The 10416-nt window shown below is 48.0% G+C and overlaps 1 protein-coding gene across 1 annotated transcript; it reads right to left on the bottom strand.

The window, feature by feature from the left end:
* Positions 1 to 9340: 9340 nt before the first annotated feature.
* On the bottom strand, positions 9341 to 9736 carry LOC124227323 (multifunctional methyltransferase subunit TRM112-like protein). The gene has a single exon (XM_046641272.1). The coding sequence runs from the start codon at positions 9734 to 9736 to the stop codon at positions 9341 to 9343; it is 396 nt and encodes a 131-aa protein (XP_046497228.1).
* Between the last annotated feature and the right edge of the window lie 680 nt (positions 9737 to 10416).

A 10416-nucleotide genomic window follows, 5' to 3' on the forward strand; every position in this document is an offset into this window, starting at 1 on the left:
GGAGTCCCTGCTTGAAGACTGGGATGGCTGCACGAGGGGGCTGAAGAAAGTGCATAGATTTGAGAGGGGAGATGGGAATGACCTGGGAGAAGGACTCCAGCATGTGAAGGGCAATTTTCAGGATGAGACACTTATACTATTGGGAAAGCGGGCCTGGCACCGGTTTGGAACAAATATGCCGGAAAACATGTGCAGTTGGTGTTAGAAGGGAAGCTAGGGGCCATGTAGGAAAGTCACAGCTGAGTGAAGCCCAGGTTAGATGTTGGGGTCTCCCCCTGACCATGGGCCCTGTGAGGGTAGGAGCTTTGTCTTGCTTGCTGCTGTATCCCAGCATCTGGGACAGTTCCTAGCGCACAGTAGGCCCTCTGTAGATATTTGTTGGATGAACGACTGTTGAGACAGTACATCCTGGCAGCCTTCCTCTTCTCAAAGAGGAAGTGACAAAGATAGGATATGTTTGAGTAATGAATACTTTTTCCCCCAACCCTGGCTTCCTCTCTTGCTATGGGGGACTTACCTGAGAACTCAGGAGAAGGCTAGGACCACAAAGGTCTGGGCCTGAAACAAAGAAATAGGAAAATCCAGAAAAGCACCAGGATCCAGCAAACAATTCCAGCCCTACACATGGCAGAGAAGGAAAGGGGCAGACTGAAGTGGCAGGCGTAAATTTCACAACTTAGTCTGAAAGGAGGCAGGCAACTGCAGAGGGAGAGAGGACGCCAGGGGCCTGTCCCGCTGCTGCAGGAAACGAGGCGGCGGAAAGAAGACCTCAGAAGATGAGCAGAGGCGAGGATTTGAAAAGGAGCCTACGGCACGAAGAGGTGGTCTTCTCCAGAAGCATCGACAGCAGCTTCAGTTGTTGGCCCTCCTGCAGCTGAGTCAAAAACTAGGGAGAAGGGTGGTCTTTTTGTTTTGTTCCTGGTTTCCTTTGCCTTGCGCAAGCTTTTTAGTCTGATGTAGTCCCATTTCTTTATTTTTTCTTCTGTTTCCCTTGCCTGAGTAGACACGGTGTTTGAAAAGATCCTTCTAAGACAATCTCAAAAAGTGTACTTCTTCTAGGAGTTTTATGGTTTCAGGTCTTACATACATGTCTTTAATCCATTTTGAGTTGACTTCTGTGTATGGTATAAGATAACGGTCTTCTTTCATTCTTTTGCATGTGGCTGTCCCGTTTTCCCAACACCATTTATGGAAGAGACTTTCCTTTCTCCATTGTATGTTTTTGGCTCCTTTGTTGAAGATTAGCTGTCCGTAGATGTGTGGTTTTATTTCTGGGCTTTCAATTCTGTTCCATTGATCTGTGTGTCTGTTTTTCTGCCAGTATCATGCTGTTTTGACTACTATCGCTTTGCAGTATATTTTGATGTCACGGATTGTGATGCCTCCAGCCTCACTCTTTTTTCTCAATATTGCTTTGGCTATTCACAATATTTTGTGTTCTGTATAAATTTTAGGATTCTTTGTTCTATTTCTGCAAAGAGTGTCTTAGGGATTCTTGCATTGAATCTGTAGATTGCTTTAGGTAATATGGGCATTTTAACTATGTTTATTCTTCCAATGAACAAAATGAAAAGACAACCCACCAACTGGGATAAATATTTGCAAATCATATGTCTGACAAGAGGCTAGTTTCTAAAATATATAAAGAACTCATACAACTCAACAACAAAAAACAATTCCATCAAAAAATGGGCAGAGGATGTGAACAGACATTTTTCCAAAGAAGATATACAGATGGCCAACAGGCACATGAAAAGATGTTCAACATCATTAATTATTAGGGAAGTGCAAATCAAAACTACAATGAGAGATCACCTTACACCTGTCAGAATGGCTATAGTTAACAAGACAAAAAATAGCAAATGTTGAAGAGGATGTGGAGAAAACGGAACCCTCACACACTGCTGGTGGGAATGCCAACTGGTGCAGCCACTATGGAAAACAGTACGAAGATTCCTCAAAAAATTAAAAATAGAAATACCATACGATCCAGCTACCCCACTACTGGGTATTTATCCAAAGAACACGAAATCAACAATTGGAAGAGATTTATGCACCCCTGCATTCACTGCAGCATTATTCACAATAGCCAAGATGTGGAAGGAACCCAAGTGCCCATCAAGTGATGAATGGATAAAGAAGATGTGGTCTATATATACAATGGGATACTACTTACCATAAAGAAAGATGAAATCGTCCTATTTGCAACAACATAGATGGACCTTGAGGATACTATGCTAAGCGAAACAAGCCAGTCGGAGAAAGACAAACACCATATGATTTCACTCCTACGTGGAAGATAAACAAACACACAGATAAGGAGAACAGATTAGTGATTACCAGACAGGAAGGGGGTGAGGAGAAGGGTGAAAGGGGTAAAGAGATACATATGTATGACAAATAAAAACTAGACTGTTGGGGGTGAGCAAAATGCTGTCGCTGTAGAAACTGACATATAATAATGTACACCTGAAATTACACAATGTTATAAACCAATATGACTGCAATAAAATAATTTTTTTAAAAAACTAGAGAGAAGGGAAATGTCCTAATCAACAGGATTCACAAGGCGCACGCAGGGGGCAGAAGCAGCAGCCAGTGCGGAGCAGGCCAGGGCGTACCCAGGAGGCAGGTGACAGTCACGGAGAGGAGTGGGTGTGAGAAGAGCAGAGCCACACACACTTGGCTTGGGCAGGTTCCTGCTCACGGGAGGGAACAGACAGGTGAGACTGATGGGAGGAGGCAGCCCCTGGGGTGCCAAGAACATGAGGCTCAAAGGAGAAACGGGAATTAGGACGTTTTATAAACATAGGTTGGACGCGAAGGAGCCTGAAACTCAAGTAAGACCTGGAGGCAGGGGGCTGCCCCTCGGCAAATGCCAGTCTTACTGGCAATTCTAGGGAGTCTGAAACCCAGAATATTCTCTTTCTGTGTCTCGCATTTGTTCTCTCCATCTCCTTTCCCCCAGATATCACCAAGCATCTGCTACACCCCATGGCTGGCAGCAGACACGTGTCGCTTGGCTAAATTTGGTGGGTGTGGGGCTGGGGCTGGGCTGCTCCTGGGCGCCCTGTTGTGTGTTGGAAAAGTGGACACACGAGGGACTTGGGATTGGATAACTCAGACCGGACCTCCGTTTTGCTCCAGGAGCCACCCCCACTCCGGGAGACGACTGGAGAGCAGCTGCTCCTGGAGGAGACACGCCGACTCCAGCTGGGGAGCCCCGCTGGCTGAGACTCCAGAGAAGTCAAATCTGGGAGGGAAGGCCTTTCATTTCTTTGGATTTTAATTTGCAAAAGGAAGGGAACTCCCGTGTTGAGCTTTGATTTCTTTCCTAGAATTTAATAAGGGACGGGGCGCCACAGAGCTCAAGTCCAGGGTATTTTTAAGCTGTTGGTATCGTGTTCCCTGGAGTATTTTTATGCTCTCATGTGGTGTTTGTGGTACGGCTTCCTCTGCTGAGCTATATCAGACAGCGTGGCTTGAAATCTGAGATGGGAAATGTAATCGGGGTGAATTTTTGGCCTAGGGTGCGTGGGGACTTGGAATGATTTTACTTAATACTCTGTTCTGACCATTTCAGAGGCTCTGGGCTAACAGCTGAAGCACCCACCCCACAGGGCCTGGGCAGTGATGGGCGGCATGGCCGGAAGCTGTGAGGGCACGGCTCCTCCGCTGGCCTGCACCCCTGAGAGCACAGGTGTCCGGGGCTGACTATAGGCTTGGCTGTTTAGCCAATTGGTTAAGTGGACAAAACTTGGATGGAGTTCGGCCAGAACCCTGATCCACCTGTCTTCCGTTTCCATGGAGGAGAGGCTCTCTTCCTGCCGTCTGCTCACTCAGTTGTCCCAAGGACAGTGGAGTCGCTAACATACGGAAAGCCGCGTGCTGACCAGGAAGTGGAGTGGGAGTGTTAAAGGTAGTGCTCACAGACAGCAAGCTAACCCATGAGGCACCTCTGTGGGAATTTGAAAACGATGCCCCATTGGGCAGGCAGGTCCTGACAGGAACAGGGCTTGGTGAGGAGATGACATATTTGTGCAAAGACAAACGAGCCCCTTTAGCTTTTGCACGATGCTTGGAGTGGAACCGGGGCTACACTCCAGTTCCCACTTGCCCCCTCAGGGAGTGCTTTTGTGCAGTGCACAGACTGTACAGCCATACGTAGCCACCCTGCGTACCCTTTCCTAATCAGTCACCAGAGGCACTCGCACTTGAAAGTGTCCACTCCACAGGGAGCAGTAGGTGACATCTGCCTCTGGAACCCCAGCCCAGACCTCTGCTCTCTCTGTTCAGCTTCTCAGGGCCTGTGGTCTTCAAGTCACAAGCAGGCAGTGAAGAAAATGGTCCTCTTCGGCCCAGCTCATCCAGGGGGCCCCTGTGCCTTGGGGGTTAGTGGGTACCTCTCTGACTCAGCAGTAAAACATCCACAGGTCCCTTCCTAGCTAGCGTCTTGTGTGATGTTCTCTGTCGGCCAGAGCCTAACAGGGCAGGACAGGTGAGAGGAAGAATGGATCAAACTCCATCCTCATCCCTAAGAATAATGATAAATAACAATATTCTCTCCTTGTATAACAGCAAGATGGGGGCAGGGGGTTCAAAAGCCTTTTTTAAGGTACTTTTACATTGTGGCCTCTGTCAGGAATGAAGGATGTGTAAATCCACACTTGGATCCATTAGAGGAATCACTTTTGCCTCTCTCTGAAGCCCATCACTGACTGGGCTGAGAAACCCTATTTGTGTAACAGGGAACACACCATGACTGGGGGAGCCTCCTTACGACAGGGCTCTCATAAGAGAGATGGGGAGGTGGGGGTAGACCAGGTGATTAAAGCAGAATTTTAACCAGAATATTCCTCCAATAGTCAGGCCAAGCCTGCGCACGTATGACACGATCCAGAAGAGTTCTTTAATCAAGGGCTTTATGAGACGGACAAAAAAAATGGATGGAACATGGCCGAGCCGGACCCACACACAGAGAGGAGAGATAAGGACTCCTGTGTTTGCTCTATGCTTAACTACAGGAGAGACGCCATGGGTTCTGATCACACTTTCAAGTCCTGTAAGGAACTTTGGATAACCAGCCTGCCTGCCTGGACTCGCCTCTTTCAGCCTCCTCCGTTCCAGGCTGTGGGTCCTGCGCTCCAGAGCCGCCTGCCCTGGGAGTCCGCTTTTTCCCTCCAGGTGGTCAGGGCCAAGATCCTGGTCTGGGTTTCTGCAAGTCCTCAGCGTTCCTCTTCTGAGGAGGCTCCACAGGAGTCTTCCTTGGGTCTAGCTCAGGAAGGGCTACTGAGGCTGCGGCTGTGCTCCTCTCTAAACTGACGCCCTGGTGCTGGGGTTTGTCGGGCGAGTGTCTCCTGGGACCTGGACTTTCAGTGCTAATGCTGGGGACATTCCGGGCAACCTGGGGCGTGTCGGTCACCCTACCCACTGCCCCGATCCTTCCTTCATCCTAGGGGCTGTGTTCTCTGCATCCGGGGAGAAGTCTCTGCGTGTTCTAACGCCGCCCCGTTGACCTCTCATCTTCCCCACTACCCACGGCTGAGGCCTGAGCCTGCTACGTGACCGTGCGCCGCGGAATGTGGCGTGTGAGTCTGAGTGATCGTGGGTAATTAAACGGAGCTCTTTCCTTTCTGTGTCCAGAGTCCCTCCCAGCCACAGGCGTCTGCCTGAAAGGCTGTTGAGGTGTGCCTGGGGCTCACTCTAGCACCCAGCCCCTTCAGGCTTAGAAGTTTTGCTGTTTCTCTGGGTTAAAATATCATCTCTGCTGCTTCTATGGAAGACTGGCGTTTCTCTCTCGGTTCAGATTTGTTCCAGGCCGAACGTTCTGATGTTGGTCTGGGACTCGTGTCGCTCTCCTCAGTTTCTCTTGTTTCCATGGTGCTCACATGGCCAACTAGGACGTTTTGGTTGTGTTTTTGGTTAGGAGAGGCTCGTCTGTTGCCACGGCACCTACAGTCATACAGAACCTTCCAGCGGTAACCACGTGACTTGATGAGACAGCCAAAATGCAATTTATAGGATCTGCTGGGAGTCACGTGGCAAATCCACGCCTATGGGCTTGGCGAGTGCGGGTAAGGCGCTGATACCATCAGCTCCGGGCAGAGGTAATCTGTTTGCAATTCCAAACTCATTATTTCTTTATTTGCATTCAGTATCGCAAAGCCATTCATGAGAAACACATTTTTAAAGCATCATTACTATAAAATTTGTTAAACCGAGTGTAAACATTTTATCAGCAATATGTTCTGGAGGGGTTTTTTTCTCCTTCTTTTTCTTTTTTGTTTTTTAACTGAAACGTTATTTCACAGCTGCCTGACTCCCAGGCTGGGTCACAAGTTAATGATGTCTCTACCTTGGAATGAACTTGGGCTGTTGCCGGTTGTTATGTCGTGAATTAGGCCATACTGAGTTTTTCATTCCTTATGGTTGCGGCAGGAAGCAGTGCATCATCATTATGAAGCTTTCTTTTTTACTTTATCTTGCACCATCAAGTGTAATCAGAGGACCAAGAGAGGGCCTGTGTCCCTCAGAAGGCTATTTCAGGCACAAAAACATTCAGTTTACTGGTCTCGGGGGGCCTTAGTGCTCCCTCCACGAGGCAGTCTACTCGACACAAATGTTATCCAGACAGCAGAGATGCTCTTGAAAAGAGAGACATTTCAAAGGGTAAAGCCAGATTCCTGTTTGGCAAACGGCATCCAAAAGTTAAAATGGCTGTGAGGGGCCAGCCCTGCGGCCTAGTGGTTGAGTTCGGTGCACTCCACTTTGGCAGCCCAGGGTCGGTTCCCAGGTGGGGACCTATACCACTCGTCAGTGGCTATGCCATGGTGGTGACCCACATACAAGAGGAAGATTGGCACAGATGTTAGCTCAGGGCAAATCGTCCTCAGCGGGAAAAAAAAAATGGCTTTGACCCTTTGACCCTGGACGTATTCTGATGTTACAAGTTTTTGAGTTTAGGTTCATAAGTTTAGGATTCAAAATTGTGTTTGTTTCCTCCCAGGCATGCTGTTTGCGAGTACAGAGCGGCACCAGAGAACAGGAGTGACTTGTGCTCAGAACAATTCAGTCATTTCCACGTAAGGGGGAAATGATCATCAGACATGTGGATCCATCGCAGTCACCTGAGTTGGAACCCTGGCTGCATCGAGCTGTGTGGCCTGAGACAAGTTACTCAGCCGTTCAGCTTCATCTTCCTTACCTCCAAAGTGGAGATAACCATGCTCATTGTAAGGATGAAAAGGTAGGCCAGATAAAAATTTCGGTCGTGGTTTTTTGTAGTATTATTACTTTTTCAGCTGTTTCTAAAGCTGTCATCGTTCAGGTGGCTGTGCTGCAGGGATCAGTGGGTGCCAGGGCTGTAAGAGCAGGGCCGTGAAGACCATCACAGATTCGCTACCGACGAGAATGACCTCATCTATTCCAGTCTGTCCCCCACCACAAGGGTATTAGCTGCCCTGTATGTTTGAATCATCACTCCAAATGGACTTCTCTATACACGCGTTCCTCACCCCAGCCCTGTGGCTAGGACAGACCTGATTACCCACAGAGGCATTAAGAGAAAAGATCACTTTGAGGAAGAACGTAGACTTTTATAGATCATTTGGAAAGCAACTGCAGCCAGATAACAGCTAGCTGTATGCTTTGCCCGCAGTTTGAAGAAGGGCCCTTGGGGAGTGTGTTCCTGATACTCACGACCTTCAGGGCTGTGGAAAGGGAACGCCGGCGTTTATGCGCTCCCTGAGCCGGTGTGAAGTGGGGCGGGCCCCGGAGGCTCTGGGCTAGGCTGTGATTCCCAGTCCTCCATGGAGACTGGCCTCACCCTGGGCCCCATGTGAGTGGAGGCAAACAAATACAGTCTCAGCATCAGTACTTGGGGCCTGGTGGGCCCATTGGTGGGCTGAATCCTTTTTTTAAAAATGCTGAGTTTCTGTTCTCAAGGCCCTGGTTGCAAGGCCATCTCCCAGCCACCAATTCTCAGGCTTACCTATAATATGTTAGCTGTTGTGCAAAGTCTCAGGGGACCATGGTCTCTGCCATCAGGGAATTGGTAATCTGGTGGGGGAGATATGCAGGGAGATAGTTAACTACTGTTCTGACGATAAATGTTCTGAAAGAGGGAATATTATGTGTGAAGAGGGATCTAAAGAGATCCCGAGTGATCAGAGAGAGCCCCTTGGGAGACAAAGTTCCTGAAGGGTGAGTGGGAATTTGCTAAGCGAAGAACGAGTAAAGGTTTCATGAAAGAGAAGTGGTGTGTGACAATTTCAGGAGGTGGAGAATGCACAGTGCATTTGAATCACTGAAATTAATTTACTCCAGTTGAAGGACAAGCGCTCGCTGGGGTTTGGAGCGGTGAAGTAGCAAGATATACACCACAGAGGAGGGCAAGGTCAGGTCACGCACGGCCCAGGAGAACACAGAAAGGAGCTTGGAGTTGATTCTGACGACAATAGGAGAGCCACTGCAATTTTATGAAGAGGAACGGTCAGATTTACAGTAGAGAAATTCATTCTGCGGTGTGGAGTGTGGACGTAGGTGAGACGTGTTGACGGCCTTAATTAGGGAAGTGACAGTGAGTAATGGATAGTGAAGCAGAAGTGTATCAGGCTGAGGAAGATGAAGGAGTCAGAACTAAGACCTGGGTTTCTAGACTAAGCTGTTGAGAGGTTGGTGGTACAGGATTCCCATTTGATTTTTTTTTTTTTTTTAAGATTATAATTCTCTGGTCAAACGGTCTGTATTTTTATATATTTTCTGGAACCTAGTAATTATAGTTATTTTAAAGTATACGTCTGATGACTCCAATATCTGGATTGCCTGTGGGCCTACTGATATTGACTATTTTTCTCTCGGATTTCACAGACTTGGTCTTGCTTCCCAGCATGACCGTTAATTTTTATTTAATTCTGGACATTGTGTTTAAAAAGTTTTAGAGGGCTGGTCCCATGGCCTAGTGGTTAAATTCGGTGCACTCCACTTCGATGGCCCAGGTTCAGTTCTCGGGTGTGGACCTATGCCACTTGTCAACAGCCATGCTGTGATGGTGACCCACGTACAAAACAGAGGAAGACTGGCACAGGTGTTAGCTCAGGGTGAATCTTCCTCAGCAAAAAAAAAAAAAAAAAAAAAGTTTTAGAGACTTGAGATGATTTTTGCCTCCTCCAGAGAAGAATAAGTTGTCACTGTTTTCTTCTTCTTCCTAGTTTTTCATTTTGAACCTTTAATGAGAAAAAAATATATATTGATACCAAGCTCAAGGAAAAGTGTGTTTGGTGTGTCACTGGGTCATGATAGAGACAGCAAACAGGACATCCATAAACAAAGATACACATGGTCACTGAATGAAAAGTTGGTTCCTGGCGTGGTTCGGTCTCAGTTTCCTCATCAGCATGCTGGGGATCCTGTGGCTGATGGGGAGCATATGTCCATATGCTGGACGTTGCAGGATTCCCTCCAACACATCTGTCTCCTGCAGTATGTGCATCTTCCTCAGAAATTTCTCATCACGCTCATGCCCGTGTATTGGTCCTTTGGGAAGCTTGATCAGATGCAAAGTATTGGTCACCTCCAGAAATGCCACCCATTCCACCTTGGGGATCATATGTGCCACAGAGTCGGGGTTGAAGTCCTCAGGGTTGATATGGACCTTGGTGGCCTGGAGGTGCAGGGGGAAACCATGGGGCCCCACCCCCACACGCAGGCTCAGCAGGTTGTAGGTGAAGAGCTTCATGTCACCACAATTGGTTTCGTCAAGCTGGAGCCAGAAAGGGGATAAGAGCTCTTCTTGCAGCAGCTAGGATACAGTTAGATCATCTTGGTTCTGGGGAGGTCTTTCTATTTCTGGTTTGCCCTTGCTCCTAAGACACAACTTTTCTGGGGACTCAACTGAACCCCTGAGTGTTTACGGAGCCTTACTCACGGCAGGCCCCAAACTCCAAGCTTTGTCTCCCAGCACTGAGAGTCTACAGCATTCCCTGCTCAGGTTTTTACTGTTGTGGCAGCTTCTTTCCCCTTGGTTTCTCTGTGTCTCATCCAACACATAGCTTGGAAATCAGAAAATGACTCAAGGGAGATCCAGCTGGAATATCAGCTTACCTCTCTGGGGTTCTTCTTTCTCCAGGGTCTTGGGCCTCAGTCCTGGTTTCTCTGTAGCTTAAACTCCAAGTTTCATCTGTCCAGCCCAGCAAGACTGCCGTAAGCGCTGGACTACTGCCAATGTCATTGTTGTTGCTGTTCTGTCTCTGCTCACGCCGGGAATTGATAAATGACTCAAGGAGAAAAAACTACGTTGAACATAGGCTCACCACGTGAGTCTCGGACACTTTGGTTATTCTCTGATGCCATCAAACATCTGATTTTGGATTGCAATCTACCTCTTACATTTTGTGTGAGTCAGAGACTCAGTCTGAT

This window comes from Equus quagga, chromosome 1 (genome assembly GCF_021613505.1).
Source record: "Equus quagga isolate Etosha38 chromosome 1, UCLA_HA_Equagga_1.0, whole genome shotgun sequence".
NCBI classification, from domain to species: domain Eukaryota; kingdom Metazoa; phylum Chordata; class Mammalia; order Perissodactyla; family Equidae; genus Equus; species Equus quagga.

Bases quoted from the DNA above. Each gene is read 5' to 3' on its own strand.
- LOC124227323 (XM_046641272.1), bottom strand. From the start codon at position 9,736: ATGAAGCTCTTCACCTACAACCTGCTGAGCCTGCGTGTGGGGGTGGGG.